At 37.1% G+C, this 21,503-nt stretch overlaps 1 protein-coding gene across 1 annotated transcript in view; it reads left to right on the forward strand.

Annotated features, from left to right (window-relative positions):
• The window catches only part of LOC134671184 (echinoderm microtubule-associated protein-like 2), an 87,236-nt gene that overhangs the window by 35,577 nt on the left and 30,156 nt on the right, over window positions 1-21,503 (forward strand). Inside the window, exons 3-5 of the mRNA XM_063528968.1 lie at window positions 17,443-17,631; window positions 18,154-18,262; window positions 19,560-19,700. Coding sequence (XP_063385038.1) covers window positions 17,443-17,631; window positions 18,154-18,262; window positions 19,560-19,700 — 439 coding nt within the window. The remainder of the gene's footprint in view (window positions 1-17,442; window positions 17,632-18,153; window positions 18,263-19,559; window positions 19,701-21,503) is intronic.

The following is a 21,503-nucleotide window of genomic DNA, read 5'->3' on the forward strand; positions in this document are numbered from 1 at the left end:
ACATGACAAATATAAATATTAATTAACTGTGACTATCTTTCGTCAGCAGCTAGACATAGACTTCCTCCTTTGGAAAAAAGAAGAGCATATCTAGATATTTTATTCTTATTTAAAATTATTAGAAATCATATTGATTCCAACCCACTATTAGAAAACATTTCCTTCAAAATTTCTCGGTTCCACTCACGTTCTAAACCTACCTTTTCTATTTCTTCTTGTGGCACACAGTATGCTAAAAATTCTTTCTTTAGGCGCACTTGTAATATGTATAATGAATCGCTTAATGATATAGACATTTTTGTTCATAGTTTGTCCGTTTTCAAGAACAAAGTTCGGCATATTTTGTTTTCTAGTAATTGAAAAAAATGTTTCTAGTTATATTTCGCATTGTATTCTTACTTTATTTGCGTGTAGTATTCACAACTATATAATACCTTCGGGTAATTTATAATTAAGTAACCTACTACCTTTATTGTAATAGTCAACCTAGTAACATATGAAACTTTAGGCCTATTTTCAATAATTTTTGTAAGACTTATTTGTAAAAGGCTCTTTGTTTTCTAAATAAAAAAAAAAAAATATTAACGTCTTTGTAAGGCAGGATTGGACATTCTATAGAGTAAGAGTAAGTGTATGAAACAATCAATTCAGCTAGGACTAGGGATGCAATCTAGATCTCGCAATTTCGAGATCTCGCTAGATATCGCACGTATTTTCGAAATTTAACCTAGTTGATAGGAAATCTCGATATATGCAATTTCGGTCGAGATCTCGATTAATATTTTCGAGATCTCGAACAAGACTGAAAGTGAAATTCTTTGTTTTAAGTAATATATGACCTTAGATTCATGTTGTTCAGGCAGTGCTATTATGTGTCCGGCTTTAGCTCTATTATTGTTACGCGCAGTTTCTAAGTAAAGGTATAGGGTTTAACATCGATAGCATTTCATAGAAGTAAAGTAAAAATTAAAATTGATTTTATGTTAAATGTCAATTTAATTTGTTTCATTTCATTTCATTTCATTTATTTATTTCAATATAAAATAATATTTTTAAATAATATTTTTTTGTTGTTGTTATTTTCAAAATATAACATGAGGTACCTTAAATAAGTAGTATGTCGGCGGCATATCGTAAAATCGTAATCCTAGGCGTGTCATGAAACGCCACCATTTCCTGATCTAATATTAACCCAGGCATATCACGATCTTCCTTATGAAAGAGACGGCAGATCCATCAGAGCAATGCATTCTTTGATATTCCTAGCTTCATAGCGGGCGCATTGTAAAATAATTGATCGAGAAATCATATATTTTCAATGATTTTGTAAATGACTACAGTTATGACTACGGTTATTAGAAACCAATTATAGTATGTTTAATATTCTTTCTAATGGTATGCATCACCAATTGATCAGTTAAATAGAACCCGAGAAATAATGATCAGTTGAGGTCGGTCGCCCGCCATTTACGTGACGGAACAAAATTCATCATTACTTTGTTATATAATATCATACAGCAATAAAACTTCTGTTTTTTGAAAGCTAATGAAATTTTTCGTATATTTTATAATAACATTAATTGCGGTAAAGTTATAATTTATTGAGTTAGACGCATGTTTTGTCAGTACTTATGCCATCCATGCACGGTAAAAAATCATATATTTTAAATATTTTGTAAGTGACTACAGTTATGACTACGGTTATTATAAAACAATAATCGCACGTTTAATACTCTTTCAAACGACATCTCACACGAACCGATCGGTCCCATAGGACTAAAGACGTGAACAAATATCAATGCTGGTCGGCCGCCCACTTTTTCCTTTTTTTCGACACGTCCCCCCCCCCCCCCCTCCATATAATAAAAACCGGTCTATTCATATTCTGGAGACCACGAGAAACACGCCCATACCAGTTTTAGGTATTTAGAAGAGATGTCGACGAAAATTGTGAAGGAGACGACTTTTGTTTAATTTGCCTATAGACTATAGGAATATCAGAATATCACACCTTGAGGTTTGCACAAAATGGCTGGTGTTCGCTAGGCAGATCATGAAATGTCGGCGTTTCATTATATTCCTAGGAATATCTCGATACGCCCTATTTTACGATGTCTATATGTATGGAATTCTTAGAGATTTTTGATTAAAGTAACACATTTTTAGTTACTTTGTCAAATTCGATCTCGTCGAGATATTAATCTCGATCCCGAAAATCTGACTGTCGAGATCTCGAAACACCCAATCTCGATTCGGATTTTTCGTGCGAGATCTCGAATCGCCAATCTTGGTGCGAGATTGCATTCCCTAGCTAGGACCTTAAATTGCTCGACAATTACGGAGCGTGACTGTACCTAAAAATTTTGTAAACCCATAACCATGCAATAAAATATTTTTGATTTTGATTTCTAATTTGAAATATTAGAATCAAAAAGTTCAAAATAGATTGTACCTATGTAACTACAAAAATGTGTTCCCTCATCGCAAAACCCCTTGTGTCTTAGGAGGATCTAGATATTTTCACACAAGACGGTTTATCGATAACTTCTTACATCACTAGATTATCGACATTAAATGTCGACTATTGCCCATCACTTTTCTGGCTGTGTACGTATTTAGAAACTTGACTCCGCCCCTAAAATTAGTGCGATAGGGACAACTGCAGCTGAGGCGAAAAATCCTGCGTAAAAATGACAAAAATCGAGGTTTCGTAGTCCTCTTTTTCCTCCTCCAAAACTTAACCAATCTTAACCAAATTTGGAAATCTAAATGATTATGAAATAATCTGTGTCGGACCGTTTTGCTTTTTTGGCTAATTGATATCAGTTTTGAATACCACGCCTCTCATTGCGGCATAGTCAATTAGGCCATTTTGGCCATTTTTGAAGGGCTCTAGCGCCTTAAAAAACAAAAATATCACAAAAAGCAAAACGGTCCGACATAGATACTGACAATATTAATCTGTGTTGAAAAAATCATTGCTCTAGCTTCAAAAACCACGGAGGAAAACGAGGAGTACGTTTGTATGGAGGAATGACCACTCCTGTTGGCTCTTAACCAACCCTATACTAACCTAACCTAACCTAACCGCAACGTCCTTCACGAAGAAACTGTTAGGCTTAATATTTGGAGATTCTGTAAGGTAAACGTACTAGTGCGCGACATGCTAATGCCCAATAGATGACACCTTGCTGTCACCTCTATTGACAATGACTTAAGTTTCAAGATGACATGTACTGGGACCGCGTCTAGCACCAGTACGTTTACCTTATGTATTTCTTTGATAAGGGGGGTGCCTCCACAAAGCCCGAATCCCACGCGTACGAGTACGAAGCATCCGAGAGTATCATATTAGTTTTTCATTACTTACATTTTATTTTATATTTGCCTGTACCACCGGACTTTGGCAGACAAACTAAGCCAAGTAAGCCATTTGTCGAAAGCGTGTGAATAACTAGTAGGTAATTATACTAGCGGATGTTAGCGTAAAAAACCAGTGCCTATCTAGTAAAGTTTTTGCATAAAAATTAAAAAGACATCGCGGTACTAAATGGTCCTATAAGTACAAGCCGGATACAACTGTAAACACAGCACATTTGACACGCTGTTCGAGTTGTGAACACAACTTGTGTACACACGGTGTCAACACACGAGTACAACAATGGGATCTGAGACAAAGGACTATTCGGACATAATGGTAATAGTTTTCTAGATTCAAGTAGAGACAATTCTCTCGTTACGTCGTCACTGATGTAACCTCGCAAAACATCACAATAGTCAAATATATCAAAACAATATTCAACCATTTATCTCTTCAAGTACCTATTTCCCATAATGCAATGGACTACATCGATAGGCCTTCCTGGAGTAACGATCGCCTTATTAGTTATTGGGTTCTTATCATCAATTCACCTGCGAGTCGCGAGATATCGGAGGCTCCGAACCGATATATCTGATGGTGGAAAATGGTGTATCGTTGAAATACGTAGCAGGCTTAAGAATGTGATTTAAGGTTCAGCGCGTTGGACTGATTTTAATTAAATACGCTCTGTAAACACAAATTAAATTTCTTACATAAACTGGATTCACTTTCAAAGTCATGCTAGAAACTGCTGTGAAACTGCCTTACCAACCGACGGGGTTAAGTGTGGTATTAGGTCTATAACGTAATATAGGTAGCCATCTGATGGTGGAATTGAGGAAAGAGATGCAACTAGCGCTCAATAACGAAGTGAATTGTCTCCGTAATACAACCAGCAATTAGAGATGTCGTAAGGAACAAATTAATATACCTATATTTAGTACCTACTATCGTCCACACTTGACAACTGGTACACCTTACTGCAAAGACATAAGATTCACCGATGATCAGTTAAGAGCCTTTCTGTTAGTATACTGGTATCTACATAATATACAAGTTATATGTCATAAGGTATATTGCAGTGTGCAATGCAGGATGTATTTGCTAGCCATTAAAAACGCTTCCATGTGCAGTTACTCGCGTAAACATGCATTCGTATAGGTTTGAGAATATGACTGCATTTGCAAATACAATGAGCAATATCCTGCAACATAAACAATAATACGTTGTACGTATGCATTTCAGTAATTTTCCCAATGTGAATATATAAAACTTAATATTTATGCATCTGTTGTAACGACCATAAAATATTCTATGATACTTAACATAATTTAATTTATGTGAGTTATCTACTTACTTACCTGCTGTTGAAGAAATGAGAGGAAGTGTTTTCATCATCGTCATTTGCCTTTGCGTCTATTACATGCGATATACAATCTTCCGCACTTCAAGCAACATTTGCCACAGAAGTTTGTTGGAGGTTTGATCAAATGTACGAGTATATATTCTCAGAAGTCTGCATTGGCTTAAATGGGTGTTGTTTCGTTAGATTATACTTACTGGTTATATTATCTGGCGGTAGTTACGACGCGTCATAAATATTCTCAGGCTAATTTAGTTTTCCTTTTCTTCATGATCTGTAAGGAAAGTGTTCAACTCGACTCTCTGAAACTTAGGCAAACTGTTGAGGATTGAGTTATATGGATATCGACGCTCCATCAGTCGTATTCTTGGATTCTATTGCCAAATTTACGACCCTAAACATAAATCAACAGAATACAGCAACGTACAGTTATGCAACTGACATTGACTGCCAGTAGGTATTAGGTAAATAAAGTGAGCAAATATTATCAGATAAGTATCGGCACGGCGGATTTTACGAGATGACACGAAGGTCGCCGATACCAGTGTGATGTCAACATGACATCATCGCTGTTTGTCTGGACGAGCTGGACATCAGCAGTCAATACACACACAGGTGTGGTTTTAGTTGAACATAATATTTTGCGTGGAGAATCGAGGACATATACGTTCAACGCGTAAAATTAGGAGACAAATTTTATCGACTTCGTCAACGGCTTCATTTTTGTGAACGAGAATGTTTTGAAATTACGTTGCGATACACCAATTTTGATAGTTTTTTTTTCTTTATTGAAAAGGGAAAAATTTAATTGAGCCCATAGAACCGTAGTCTTCAGCTTTTTTCCGTCAGTTTTTTGTGCAATGACACAGAATCTTTATGACGGATGATAGTGTCAGCGGTGATTTTGCTACTAAAAATTCATTACTTATCAGAAAAAGTTGTAGGTATTGTGACCTGGCGAAAGATTTACGATGTCAAGGGTTGTTAAACATCAACGTTGAATTGTAAATGATACGTAACAAATTGATTTGGCTTATTCTTTTAACGTATAACTTAATATTCACCACTTTTATGGGGAAAACCTGTGGGTTTAACCCAATACCAGACGTCATTATACATAATTTAAATACAACATAAAACATGCTTGGAATGTGTAGTTTCTTCTAACCTGTCATCAAACACGCATTATGTACTCAAGTGTTCGTATTTCCTTGGTTACTGTTTGTAAATCTTGAAACAAATTTGAAATATTTACTACGACTTACAAGTCTCACAACACAACGCAAGCGCTATACACATCCTAATCAATTGTAAACTTTATATATACTGCAACAAAGATAGTTTTGCCTCCAGTCTTCCTGTTTTGAAACCCTATTGTGTCGCCCCACGCATGCGTAGTAGCCTTCGCTCCTTACTTCGACTCGGTTCCATCTTAAGACCATTTCTCCACTTTCTACTTTCGCTTATCAATACTAAGGTTCATTTCTACGTCTCCTTTTTTAATGGAACCTTGTCGAAATCGTGTATAATCAGCTGTGTGGCCCCAATTGATAATTTAGTTAGTGCAGCTCAGACTACCGGCTGTCTGGGTCTAAAAATATTAATAATAATAAAATCCTTTTTATATCTAACCTTAGTTAAAGCTGTCCTTGTATTAAGAACAGAACAGTGTAAAAGTGAGGTTAAATTGAAATAAGTTATATTTCTAGGTTATGTTGCGTCCATTTTTGCAATGTTTTGATTTAGCAATGATTGTTTTTATCGCAACGGTGTTAAATCTTCTTCGTTAAATGGTATTCTTCGATTATATTGGTATAGTGACGTCATCATAGTGTGTGTATTAGGACGGTGCTAATCTAATTTGTAGGCGCGTCGGCGGCAACATAAATGGGAGTGTTAAGCGAAAGGGTTACTCAATATCTTTATTAGCTTTGGATCTGAATCGATTGATTTTAGGCTTACGATTGGTTTGGAATATAGTTACTTAGAATAATTAACTTCCTAATCGATTGGTTTGTAATATAGTTATGTACTTATAATATGTGGGAATTACAATAAGAAAAAAGACGATATAAATCGAACACTGGAGAAATGTTATTGTGGCAGTTTTAAGGTCGCGCCTATCACAGACAAAATGACAGAGTCTCGCCTTAGATGGTATGGCCATGTAATGAGACGCAGTGAAGACCATGTGGTAAAAATCGCTCTTAACTTACCAGAACGCAAAAGAGGTAGCGGCCGCCCGCCATTGACCTGGTGGTCTAACATCGAGAGAGACCTTAAGAAAGCCCAATTGCCAAAACCGACAATCCGGGACCGATGGGCCTGGCGCAGAAGTGTGAGGAGACCCGACCCCAGATAACGGGAACAGGGACGGACAAAGAAGAAGAAGACTGGAGAAATGTTATTCTAAGAAATCTTTATTTACATACAAAACTGCATAAAAAATTTACGAATTTCAGTTTTCAGAAGAATATAATTAAATAATGGAAAAATGAAGTACAGTTTATTGTAGGGTATACATAGGTAATGGCAAAAACTACCCATCTCTTTTAGTGTAATGCATATTTGTAATATAATATGGATAGTGGGAGGGAGATGTAAACACGATTAATAGCAATAACATAGTGTAGTCTCAATAATATTTCAGAGTAACACGCAATGCAGTGTCATATTGCGCTTCAATTCTTATCGATACCTACATGAGTGACCTTAAATTAAATGCTTCGCAGTGGCGCGTAAAAGTCGATTCCCACCGGCTTGCCTGTTTTTGGACGTTTGAGCAGAGTTGTAAAGAAAATATGTAAGTCAAATTAGCTCCGGCTTGCCTATGGATATGTTTGACGCGCCGCCACTGATGCTTCGTATGTATATTTACCTAGTTTATCTTTTACTCTATTGTCCACAGAAGTGAACTTTTCTAAAAGGAACCAAATTTCTAGTGTGGAGGCGTGATCGAAATTCAAGATAAAAAGTATTGGCTTAAATGTAGGATTTAGCGAATTCTCAGATTTCTAGGTAATTGTTTCTGCAAAATTAATTTCGACAAAACCGATGACCTTCCTTCTCTAGAGTCGGGTAAAATGACAGCCGAAACGGTAGCTGTCTGTCCTCGCGTAGTAAGTGACAGGTCATTACTTTAAACATTTGTCTAATGACAGTAATGACTGAAATTAACACTGACATTCATCAAAAAACAACAATCGCAATTTACCGAGTCATTTTGACATAAATGTGTCCGTTTTAAAAAGGCACCGGCACGTTGTTAAATTTCAATAAAGGTGATTGTTAACTTGCAACCATATAGCGCTATATAGCGCCTTTCTGACAACCAACAATAAGTTACCTTTTGTCTAAAAATGCCGTAAACATAATGTTTTTTACCTACTAGCAGCAACACTCTAACCTACTGAACATTGGTGGACCTTATGTGTTCGCACTAAGGTTGATAATAAGTCATTGTGTAACATGGTAGACAAATCCGTGTGATGGCTAGATTAGCGCCATGGTCCCACGTTTTGGCAGTTTGGCCAAGGTTAATGAGTTTTATTATTTTAAGCCAGTTTGGAAATGGCGAGTGAAGCGAGTGTTGCTTTTATAATTTTTATAAATTTATGTTTTTACTAAATTTGTCAAGGTTTTGTCTAGAGTCCGGCCAAACTAACTCTGCAAGGCATTGGCAATGACAAAATGATTGAAGTGTGGCTGTGGTTAATATCATATTAGTATAAAATATGACGAATTACATGCCCACCGTCCCCACCAGTTTGTTCCGTTCATATCGGTGCAAAATTAGCTCATACGATCTCTATGATGCTTGTTAATTATAATCATCAGCAAAACTAACTAAGCAGGCAAGACGTTCAAAATGATTTGTATACACACTATAATATTATTAAAAGAATAAAAGCATGTGCTGAGTTCCGATTATTTTGAACGGACGAGTTGTTGCTTAGTTACTTCTGCCGAGCAGCAGACAACACTGACTGTACTGTAAGACAGTAAGTTTATTAATTTAGAAAAGGTATTACCTTTAATATCTCCCAGAATCTATTTTCCCTCTTTATTTATCGTAATAATGCAAAAAATAATTAAAGTACGCGAAGTTTTTGGCATTGGCGACGATTTTAGAAGCATTAAGGTATATTATATACCTAGGTATAGGTTAACTGGAAGAGATCCCATTCAGGGATAAGTTCGCCTTTGTTGTATTTAATTGACTCTGTAACTGTGTTTCTCGTGTTTATATTTCTATGTACAATAAAGTAAATACATACATACATACATACATTATAGACGCGGCCAAGAAGCGGTTCAGTTGATAAAAACAACATAGTTTTATGAATAAGTTGTAAAATATGCGTATAAATTAAAATAATTATTTACCATAAAACTAGTAGGATGAGAGGTATCAGAATCCTGATAGGATAGCGGATAATAATGATTAGCATTTATTGTAAAATTATGGAGATGTTATGTGTAATTTATTTTAAAGAGCTGGTTATCAAACGAACTGTTATCTTGTTTGAGGTCAGGTTCAGACTATATTTATCGGGACCAACCACTTTTCTACATTCCTTTTTATTTTTGCTTTCTATGTAGATAGGAATAGGTAGGTAAATAAATATGAAATAAAGTTACTTACTTGGTTTTCTTGGTTACAAATTTTTATTTGAGTAACTTGTAGTATAATTTAGTAGAACAATACAACATCTATTATCTATTTTAACACGCTTGTGTACATTATTTACTACATAAAATTGCAACGGTTGATACGCTTTGCCTCCCATATGCTATTTATATTAGCAATACCTACTACTTTGCTCAAAATTAAAACACACATTATAAATAAATAGTAAACTTGACGTCACGCACTATACACAAATCTACTACTTATACATATGTTATCTTATCTGTTTACTATGATACTATGCTTATTATTTAGTTGTATACTCTATGTTGTACACAATTAATTATGAGGCCGTGTAAGGTTTAAACCGGCTTTATTTTATTTTATTTACATATCGAATAGTCATAGTCATATTCATATTATTTATTATATTTCCAATATAACAGGTCAAATCATAATACAATTTATTTATTAACTGTAAATGGGTTAATAAAATAAAATAATTAACTAAACATTTATAAATTCGTCGTAACTATAAAACGTGTGAATACTTACCTACTTGATTGCTAAATTTAAGTATCATGTTAAAAAAAATAGGAATAATTAATAGGAAAAACACGTGAAAACTAAATATTTTACTTTCACGCATACACGGGCAAAGCGAGAAAGTTTGGTAAAGCTAAAATTAATGAAAAAGCATGGGATTTATATCACGGACCAATGATATTTTTTATATATTATTCTGCAGTTATTATCTTATTAATTGTCGTGTACAAAAATGTATAATTTAATATCACTAAATTGTTTTAGTCATATACCTATCATTTAACTATTTCCGATCAAGTTATCTGCATGGAAATTATCATAACAACGTCCGCCAGTTCTTCATAATAATTTAGAATCCTTCTGTCTTGAACGCTGATTAGTTTCTTATAAACGTAACCATTTATCGCCCCAATAATTTATTCATCACAGAGCCGCGCGCGCGCAGGTTCACAATGAATCTGACATATTAGACATTAGACATTTAAAATGGCGCTGTGACGTCACATCCTCGATCTGACATGAGATACCGCCGCTGCCTTTTGAGATACACGATACCTACGGGTAACTAACTGGATAGAGTTACTGTCAATATCGCTTGTGTAAAACTTTACTAAAATGGACAGTATTTGACAGTTGACATCGGAAATATTTATACGGAAATACTTTCAAATGTAAGTATCAAGTTTCAATTAAAAAGAATCGTCAAGTGACAACTACCTACCGGTCTCCTTTGAAAATCTCTCAACATTGTTTATATTTATTTTGCCCAGTGCGTTTATTTCCATTGATACCGTGCATTTTGGTTTTGAGTGTATTAACAAAGTATTTTTTTCTTTTTTCGCTGTATACTAAAGTAATTCTACGAACTACAATTGCTTCGTGAGACTCTCTGATGTTATCTTGTGGTACAGTTAGCAGATTCACAGAACCTATTGTGCAACTACAAAGTTACAAACGGCTATTAATTTTTTTGTCTATTTATACATTCCAATTGCGATAAAGACAAAAGGTTTCGTTACCTTGAGTTAATCAGATCAAGTTTTTTTTTTGTTAATTAGGTAAACAGATTAACTGGATATAAAACTTAAAAAAGACTTCTATATTGTTTTTTATGATATACCTAATCATAAAAATACTATTTCGATGAATTTTTAACCATTCACAACACAAACATTTCTAAAAAAAACAATTGAACCCTTTTTAAATTTTAAGGTCACCCAATTTAGGTATTCCAAGCATTTGATTAAGTTACGAGTATAACTGAACATCATTAAATCAACACAGGGTTATTGAACCCTTGTAAAAGTGGTAATATGACAATAATATATAACCAACATTACATAAAACCACCGAATTTGCGCTTATGCAATTTTCACACGCGACATTCGAACCGTAACATCTCATTTTACGTAAGCACTAAGTATACCTACTTGTAATCTATGGCATGTAACCCGACACCTTAATGTAACCCGTCTCATTAGCCTTATCACGAAGCGTTGAGGTTCAGAATGGCGTGTATTCGATTACAGTAATTGTCTTTTTCTAAGCGTTTTCTCACGACCGCTGACTTTCTCGCTCGTGGGAATGTGTATATGATAAATAATATGAGATTTTAGGGTTCCGTCCTTTTCATTGGCTATTGTTTTTCTCTGTAACTCTTCTTCATAGTTACAAAAAAGAAACAACTGCAGTAAAACAATACTACATATTATAAATAATCGTGACAAATTGGCATAAGTTATCGTTTAGTGCAATTAATTAAACCTTTAATTTTATGAAATTGTAGCGGCTAGGTTACCTAGAATACCGAATACCCCATGCACTTTGCCTATGACCCGTTACTATGGAAATAAAGATAATAAGTAGATTACATTGAGGGAACCCCGCTCTGTTCGACGTTTCTCTCCTCTCGCGTACTTTATTACTGGCAACAAAACTATAGCGTGCCGCACCATCTGATAACCTTTATCTCCCTGAACTCTGGTTAGATAACTGCCTTATTACAGCGTCAATACAAAGCCATGGTAACAAGCATTTTAGCAGTACTCTCGCCAATTCAAGCATTCAGACAGAGTTATAGATCGACTTGAACACGCCACTTTGTTAATTAGGTGTCATCAAGAGCAAGAATATCAAGGTTCTTGTTATTAAAATATTGAAAGTCATTTTATACATAAATCATACTCGCAAGTCTAAACAATAATTAGGCAAAGCTATAACTACAATAGGTAACAATGTGGATGATTGGAAATGCCACTTAACTTATAGTTCGTTTTTTTTAGCATTAGAAAGAACTTGAAAGAAGATAAGCGATCTTGACATGTCTTTTAATTGAAAAACGCTTATTAAAAATCAGTAACTATTACTTTTGAAAGCAGCAGAATATAAAATGATCGTATTAGATTCATAATTGTTACATATTTGCCATAAGTTACTTTTAAAATGTGTTTTTCAATTAAAAGACACATCAAGATTGTTTACCTTATTTCTAATGCTAAAAAAAACGAACTTAGACTGATATAGGTAAGAATGAGAAATAATAAGATGATATCAACCATCTGAGTTCAATAACAGAAATGCGTTGCAGTAATAAGAAAATTATGTTTGGTATAATTACTTTTAAGATCGAGATGAAACTTACATAAGTTTTCACTTACTTTCGCAATTTCAGCTATGTTAATGCAAGTGAAACAATTTCACATGTGCGTAACTTAGTTAGGCTAATTATTTGGCTCGTACTTATCCAAGCGCCAAACTTGGCACCTTTCACTGGGAGTACCATTAATTAACAATCTCTACAAGATCACATACATCATTCATATACTTACATAGAATATCTTAACTTGGTTGCTATGATGCAAATTAGGTACATATGTTACTTCCGGGCTATAAGTGAATAGAACGGATTTTAAATAAATTATATAATCTTTCAATAATAATATTATAACAAGAAAAGGACATCATCTATATGTAAATAATAATGTCTCCATACGTTTACTCATTCTTATATCCATTATGGAAAAATATGTTGAATTTGTGGGACTAATTAAATTACACGTTACATATTTGTGTCAATGACTGATTCTACTCCAGTAAACCTTTTATGTTTTGCTGTAAAATTAGATTTCAAAAGATAAGGATCAGAAGGGTCCGTCTCTGGTTTATCCTGCTGGAGAGCAATGAGATTTCACAAATATTATGTTACATAATATATTACCCATCCTAACTTACCTAAGCTGTAAAAATGTTTTTCTTAATGTACTTAGGTATGTTTTCGTTGCCTACTCGGCGTTCTAATGACACCTTTCATTTGGAAAATAACTTAATCATCAACTTAAACATTGGTAACACGCGAGTTCCTGATGTAATAACAGCTTTAACGGTACCGTTTCAGAAACACTTAACCTCTCTCTATAATTGTCGGTAAACATGGATGTTTTGGTGCGTTATGAAATGTATTAACTTTTAATATGTTTATGTAAGACACTAATCTGGTGATTGAGGTTACCTCTTTGCTCAAAAATGTCGATATTAATATCCTTATTTACCCGGGTCAAATTTAAGAGCCGAAATTATTTTTGTCAGTGGCTTTATTCAGTTTTAAGCCGGTTTAAAAGTAAGATACTTGCGTCTTAGATGGTCCGGGAGCTTGCCTCCTTTCAAAATTTCATAGTTATAATAATTTAATTCTGCTCAGTCAATATAGTGGGTTAAAGACACATAACGGACTAATTAAATACGACTCTGAAAAATGCCGTATAGGTGTTACTTGATAAGTACTAGGATATATTTCTACTTTGGAAGCTATTACTTATGGGTCGCGCTGGCAAAGGTTTCATAAAACATTGCCGGTCTAGGTGTGCAAAGTGACCTAGAACTTCGCTTAGTGATATTTACTTTTGCACGTTTTTTTGAGAAAGCACTAAAGATTAGACCGAAATAGGAATTGTCAGTCTTGTATCTTCGTGTAGTCAGTATTCCCGGTTTTGGGAAGAATGTCTTTGAAGCTGTACGTATTACTACTATTATTTAATTTGATTCGGATGCTAATAATTTGAGCAAACATTTAATCGCTGTGTGAGGTATATACAGTTAGGCCAGTTAGGGTTAGATCAGGTTTGTATGCAAATGGGAGGTACCGTAAGCCGGAATACCTTGCGATGCGGGAAAGTATCACGAGAGAATGCATTCCAATAACCAACGGTGACAATGTTTTAAGATGAAATAATAGCTTCATCAGAAAATGTAGTGTTCTATCAAACATAAGATGCATATTTTTTTAAAGAAGGAAAACTGCGATTTCAATTGTTTAGGAAGTTGCTCGATGACGTAACAACCATCGAAAACCAGGTCTACATTTCTATTATTTTTGCGTATACATAGCACCGACTCGTATCGTCTTTAGTTTAGGAAGATAGCATGCGCCGAAAGCGTTTGCTAATTATTTGTTTAATTTTTATGACGATTAATTATTAGTATTTACGAGTAACCAATTGGTTAATCGTGATAACATCTGTTGTCGGAGCTACGCAACGGAGTTTATAAAGACAGGTAGGTGCGCTAAAAAGATACAAACGTGTATCCAAATTTATATTTTTGTATTACATTTCATGGTTTGCCATTACATTTCATGTTATACAGTATAATGTGATCAAAATCATTAGAAGATTTAACACCCAAGCCTTGACTAAGGCTAAGTCTTGACTAGTGCCCGTTCAGAATTTAAAACCGCGAAGTGATGTGCGCGATCGAAATGAATTCAACTCAACTAACAGAACTGTGTTAGTACTATGACTATAAGTAACGTTCATACATGAGAAGTGAGCCAAGATGGAGAGCCATGGAGAGTCCAGGAGTTCCAGAGCGAGCGACTCTCCCGGAGACACCATGAACGACGTCTATGCCGCCTGGCGTAAGTTACATGTCTACTAAAGTGTCATTCTATGGAACTTACTAACTATGTAAACAAACCGCACTATTGAAATTGTCAAAGAATGATGAATACTTAGTGACTTTTGTTTACACAGTTAACAAGTTCCATAGAATGACACTTTAAATACTTATTGCCCCTTCCTTCATGACCTAAAGTAAAAAGTATATGCTTAGGCTATTCCCAGCAGTTACCATATCAACCTTAATAGCAATGTTGCTTGATTTCAGCATTATCAACAAGATGCTGAGAGCTACTGCAGATATGTACCCCAGCAGTAACAGATAAAATGTGATTCTTAATACTCTGTTGCACAATAGTACAGAATGCAACCTTCGCGGACGGACGCGGATGTAAACTACTTCCCTGTTAAAATGCAGTCACTTGCACTTTACGACAGATAGAAATGTTAATGACTTACGTTTCTTTTGTTAATTAGCGTTGACAATTTGAATGATGATGTTTTCATGATATGACATTTAGATCCTTAATTTAAATGTAAAGTGAATTCAAAGTTGACATTATCAAAGACATTCTCCTCCCAAGATTGATTAACTTAGTAGTAATTAACTGATGTAGTATAGGTACATACATTATGTAGTTAATATTGACAAATTCTTTCCTTCGTGTGTTCCAACAAGACTTCTTTTTTAATTTTTTATTGTTTTGTAACGTAATATTTTTTAGAAATCATTTATTTTGACGACAGTCACCATCTCAATTACATGATATTTTTTTATTTTCAATTCATCTTAGCATAGAACCTGTATAATATAGGCCTCTGACTAATTCTTCCCAATGGCATCGACGTCGCTTTATACAGGTTTCAGTTTAGCAACTGCACCGGCCTTGATGCATTCCGCCCTCGTTACGTAGCCATTGTCTATAACTACACCGCCGTTTGCACATGTCGCCAATTCCACTATTGTTCCGACAACAATACTCACTTGGTCAACAACTGAGCACCGTTGACCTGAAAGCGATTTCGCAATCATTACGTTTTGATTGTGTGGGTACTATCACTCGCAGAACGTACATCCCAATGAGTTTTTGATATCCGTATATTTGTTTTGGATTTGAAGACCATTTACAATGGTTTTGAAACGAATGCTCGCTTGTGATGATGATGCAGGTATGGAAAAGGTCGTGGAACCGGTCGGTCGGCCTTTGAGCAAAACATGGCATCCCTATATGGGGCTCGCAAGGTGGTCGCGTGCTTAATTGGGATGCAGTCTTTAAATACATGGCAGGTTTTACTGGGGTTACGGGCTTTAATTGTGTCTTTTAAAGGTATTTTGATTACAATGTTTTTAAGCCATAATAAAGGACTTAATTTTGCCAAATCTGTTGACAAGAAATAAAATAGCTGTCGCTAAAACATACCTTTGCTACAGCTAGCTTGTATTATTTCAGTTTGTTACACGAAACGTCTGTTGGTAAATACATATTTATTGACTAAGCCGTAATATTTTGTCTACCAGAGTCCGTCTAAATATTAGCAAAAACAAACTGTACACATATAGTAGTGTACCCTATGATGGGCGTGGAACCAGTAATGGGACAAAAAACCACAAATCCTGTAAAATAAGTGTCTAAAAGTAGTTTATAAACACTGCCTGTATATTATCATAAATAAGAGTCCTAGAGCTGTTTCAGTTTGAATTTTTATTAAATTTGGTTGTTTTTTAAGAAATTGGCGTCAATCCAAAAGTTGTCGTGTCACTGAAAAAAAATACCACTACGAATTCTTAACAACTTCGCTAAGAGAGGTGAGTTAATTTATTAAATTTTAATTAATTAATACTTGATGAAAACTAAAATGTGTTTTGTTAATTGCATTTACCATGAGATAAGGTATACAACATACTATGTTGTGAGTCCACACATGTAAAAAAATAGTGGTATTTGGCCCAATCCCATTATAGGAGCTGTAAAACTGCATACCTCCTATAATGGGAAATTTACATAATGATGCTTGCCATGCCATCATTTCATGTTTAAACAATACAGAAGTAAAATGTAGTTACGAAATATGTCAACCAGGAGGTATGCTCGGACTTCGGATAAATTAATATCGTTTTTTAGTGTGGGTCAAATCTTGATAGCCGAGTTTGAGCCACTTTCCCGTTTTCCGATTGAGTTGAAATTTTGTATTCGTAATTAAATATGCAAATCGGATGATAATGCAATATTATGATAACATGGACCAGATCTGATGACCTATTTCAATATTTTATACTGATAGAGCAGTGTCCATTACTGGGGGGCCCATTACTGGAGCTTTGGTGTCCATGACTGGAGAAAAATAGCATAGTTTTAATTTGTTAAGTATGTGGAAACTCATTGCAGTATCTTTGATACAACACGCCTGAAACATGAAAGACGGGTAGGACTTTCATCTTTCAATACGCTAAGCGGTAGACCATTCACATGTATTAGGGAAATATCACAAATACTCCAAATTCCCTCTTAAATGTCCCATGACTGGTGCTGTTACTATAGTGACTTATGACACAAAACAAACTCTACACAGTATATCTTATGACTTATGACACTTAAGCACCAAGTCAATTCAAATTGACCATTATTAACCAATTCTTCATCTATTCCAGATGAAATGCTAGAAGGCGAGGGCGCCGGGCTGGCGGCTCGCGTGGCTGAGCTGGAAGTCCGCTGCGCCCGGCAGGCTGAGGAATTACTATGTCTTCGGTCCACCCTAGCTGATGCCCTACGAAGGCTCAACGCTTTAGAAGGGAGAGCTCCAGCAACATCAACACCTCAAAGAAATGGGGGTTACACAGGTGGGAATCAGATCTTAAATCATCTTGAGAAACATCTTTTAGATTAATGCTTAAAAACATGGGGCTCTTTGTTCTATCTTAGAGCTGATGCCCTGCGGAGGCTGGACGAATTACAAGGAAGAGCACCAGCGTCTTTGACACCTCAGAGAAATGGTAAGATGACTGAAGAACTGATGGCTTCTGTCCTCTCTAGCCGATACTTTACAAACCCAACGCGTTGGAAGGATGAGCGCCACTAGCGCCAGCATCGTCAATCAATACTTAAGAATCAGTCAGTCCTATATGTACATTCCTCGCGCCTCATTCAATTACTTCGCGTCATCTGTATGCATTATTTTATACCGATAGTCTAGTTAGACAATCTTAAATATGAGTTTCTCTTACTGAACTACGCTTGAGTAGCTGCGTAATGTCCCTAGTTTCACATGCAAATTATAAAACATCTTCCCTTGAAGAAACTAAGTCTAGCTTTATACAAAATTATTAAGGTGTTATATTATAAGGTTTCTATTTGAATTCCAGGGTCATCAGGCACTCCAACGAGAGAGCTAAGGCTACGGCAGCCCTCCTACAGAGAGACTGCTAAACGGACGTCCAGCTATGGATCCACGGCATCCTCACTCCCACAAAGGTGAGCATTTCTAAAGTACCGTAAAACTACTGAATTATACTCCAAACCTCCCAACTATGGTCCAAAATGAACTTCGAATCTTCGTTCAGGTGTGGCTATTATTTGAATGTCGTATTTCCATGACAAAATATTTTTATAAATGCAAGAAAAATCTCAGATAAAATGAAAAAGAACTTTGGTAGTTATTCGAACTTAATTACCTACGTGTTGAACTTGTGTTGTGGACCATATAGTTGCAGTACCTACTGGAATATAGTTACGAGTAGGTGATTTTACGGTACCGTACTCAGTAGTTACCTATGATGTCAGTACAACCTAAGTATGATGACAAATATGTTCAGACAATGGTCTGGTATGTAATCATTGTATACTACATATATTTAAATGAAGATATGACGTTTATATAATAGTCGCACTTTCACACTTCCTCACTGCTTAAGTCTGCGCAGAATTAGGTACATTCAATGGTACTCTTATCGGCTCTAGTTACCTATTGGCTTGGCCGTTTACTTCAAGCATCTTTTGCATATCTCCACCTTGTTCAAAGTAATCGATATCGACATCTACGATCATTAACAACTCTTACAAATCGTGCACGAAAATATCGATTACTCGATGTTTCTATTCATTAGCCACTTAATAACACGTCCATAAGCAAAAAGTCTTAATAGCAGTTACATCTTGAATAGAAATATGTCCTTCTCTGTAAGCTTCAAGTCAGTTCATTAATTTGTTTCACGGCAAGTTAAATTAATCACTGATTTGTTCATTGTATCGTCCATTACTGTTTTACAGTTCTTAAACTTTATGACAAAGACGTTAAGGCCTATACCGGTGGCCAATTGAGAGTGTTGCTAATGGTTTGGCAACTTGAATGAATTGGTTGATGGGCTTAATGGCTAGTAATCATAAATCATGTTCAGTAAAGACGTCCAGGCCACCCAGGATTGTACCTACTTGGTTACATAAGTAACATTGCATATGCGGAAATCTCTCGAAGCAAATATGTGACTTCTGAACATCCATTGAGATGTCATTACAGTACAGGTTACAGTCGGATTCGGATGGCGACTGCAGTGGCATTGTTATTGCAACGTTACTAATACGGCGGCGTCGACGCAGGTGATGCCACTGTCTTTCCTTGATAAATTGAGTTGATGTCGTAGCCGTGTTATTGTAGCGATTAAAACGTTCAACCGTCACTCATTTTATTAACCCTTTGTTGAGTTGATATTGTACATTTTGAGCCACGTAAATTACCCTTTTTTTGGAAATAAGTAATTTATTATTGTTTCAGACGCGGACCCCAGCACCAGTCCACCGGCTCGCTGCAGTCGGACTCGCCCGCCTCGTCGTCGTCGCTGTCGCCGGCGCCCTCGCCCTCGCCGCGCGCCACCCCCGCGCCGCACAGGTCGCAGGCTAGCCTGTATGTGTACGCGTCTCATGTTGTACCCCACACTAGCGGCAGCATCAGGCCACAGGCCTGCTGCAGTCGGACTCGCCCGCCTCGTCGTCCTCGCTGTCGCCGGTGCCCTCGCCCTCGCCGCGCGCCACCCCCGCGCCGCACAGGTCGCAGGCTAGCCTGTATGTGTACGCGTCTCATGTTGTACCCCACACTAGCGGCAGCATCAGGCCACAGGCCTGCTGCAGTCGGACTCGCCCGCCTCGTCGTCCTCGCTGTCGCCGGCGCCCTCGCCCTCGCCGCGCGCCACCCCCGCGCCGCACAGGTCGCAGGCTAGCCTGTATGTGTACGCGTCTCATGTTGTACCCCACACTAGCGGCAGCATCAGGCCACAGGCCTGCTGCAGTCGGACTCGCCCGCCTCGTCGTCCTCGCTGTCGCCGGCGCCCTCGCCCTCGCCGCGCGCCACCCCCGCGCCGCACAGGTCGCAGGCTAGCCTGTATGTGTACGCGTCTCATGTTGTACCCCACACTAGCGGCAGCATCAGGCCACAGGCCTGCTGCAGTCGGACTCGCCCGCCTCGTCGTCCTCGCTGTCGCCGGTGCCCTCGCCCTCGCCGCGCGCCACCCCCGCGCCGCACAGGTCGCAGGCTAGCCTGTATGTGTACGCGTCTCATGTTGTACCCCACACTAGCGGCAGCATCAGACCACAGGCCTGCTGCAGTCGGACTCGCCCGCCTCGTCGTCCTCGCTGTCGCCGGTGCCCTCGCCCTCGCCGCGCGCCACTCCCGCGCCGCACAGGTCGCAGGCTAGCCTGTATGTGTACGCGTCTCATGTTATACCCCACACTAGCGGCGGCATCAGGCCACAGGCCTGCTGGCCTCGTCGTCCTAGCTGTCGCTACAAATCAACTCACCGCCTTACCCACTCATTGTCAAATGCGTGCTCAGTAAAGTATAAATTGCGTACTATAGAACACGGTTACGGGCTCTTGTAGGCTCGTAGAACCCTGCTCGGTCTATTTTATAAGTGTTTTAGGAGCATGAGCAGGATCAGAGATGTGAAAAATACTTTATAAAAAGTATTTAAATACAAAATACAAATACTTCCTTGATAATACTATTTCAAATGCAAAATAGTTTTTGAATTTGTATTTAAATACAAAATACGAAATAGGTATTTTCAAAATACTTTTTAAAAATACAAATACTTTGCGATAAAAGGTAGGTACTCTGAGTAGTGAATACCTAGTCTGAATTAAAAAGTATTACTCGGAATTTCCGAGTTGAAAAGACTCTCTTTATTCTTTGAAATCAATCCTCTATCTAAACTGCAAAGGACTAATATGCGTCAAAATTGCCCCAAAACCAACAGAGATGAGAGTTAGGTCATTAAATAGCTATTTCTTTGTAATTAATTTCGTTCTATGGGCACCAAGCGGAATTCCATTGCAGAACTGAGATACTGGTATTTTAGCGAGCACACTGAATGATTTGCCGCGCTCGCCCGGTGGTGGACTCTATTGACTAGGTAATAAGGGTGACGACATTTTGACTAAAATACCAATATCTCAGTTCTGCAATGGAATTCCGCTTGGTGCCCATAGACCAAAATGAAGTACAGAGAAATACCTATCTAATGACCTAACTCTCAACTCTGTTGATTTTGGGGCAAGGCTCCATACAAAGTTGCCCATGGTCCTTTCTAGTTGTTTGCTCTCATTAACCGGTAGGATGTAGGTATGGATGATGGTTTTTAACGGCCAACTTTTAAAGCATTAATTTGTAATGTTTTACAGCTAGTATAATGCCTCTCGTTAGTGTGATGAAAACGTCTCGTTT

Source organism: Cydia fagiglandana, chromosome 15 (genome assembly GCF_963556715.1).
Source record: "Cydia fagiglandana chromosome 15, ilCydFagi1.1, whole genome shotgun sequence".
Classification (NCBI taxonomy): domain Eukaryota; kingdom Metazoa; phylum Arthropoda; class Insecta; order Lepidoptera; family Tortricidae; genus Cydia; species Cydia fagiglandana.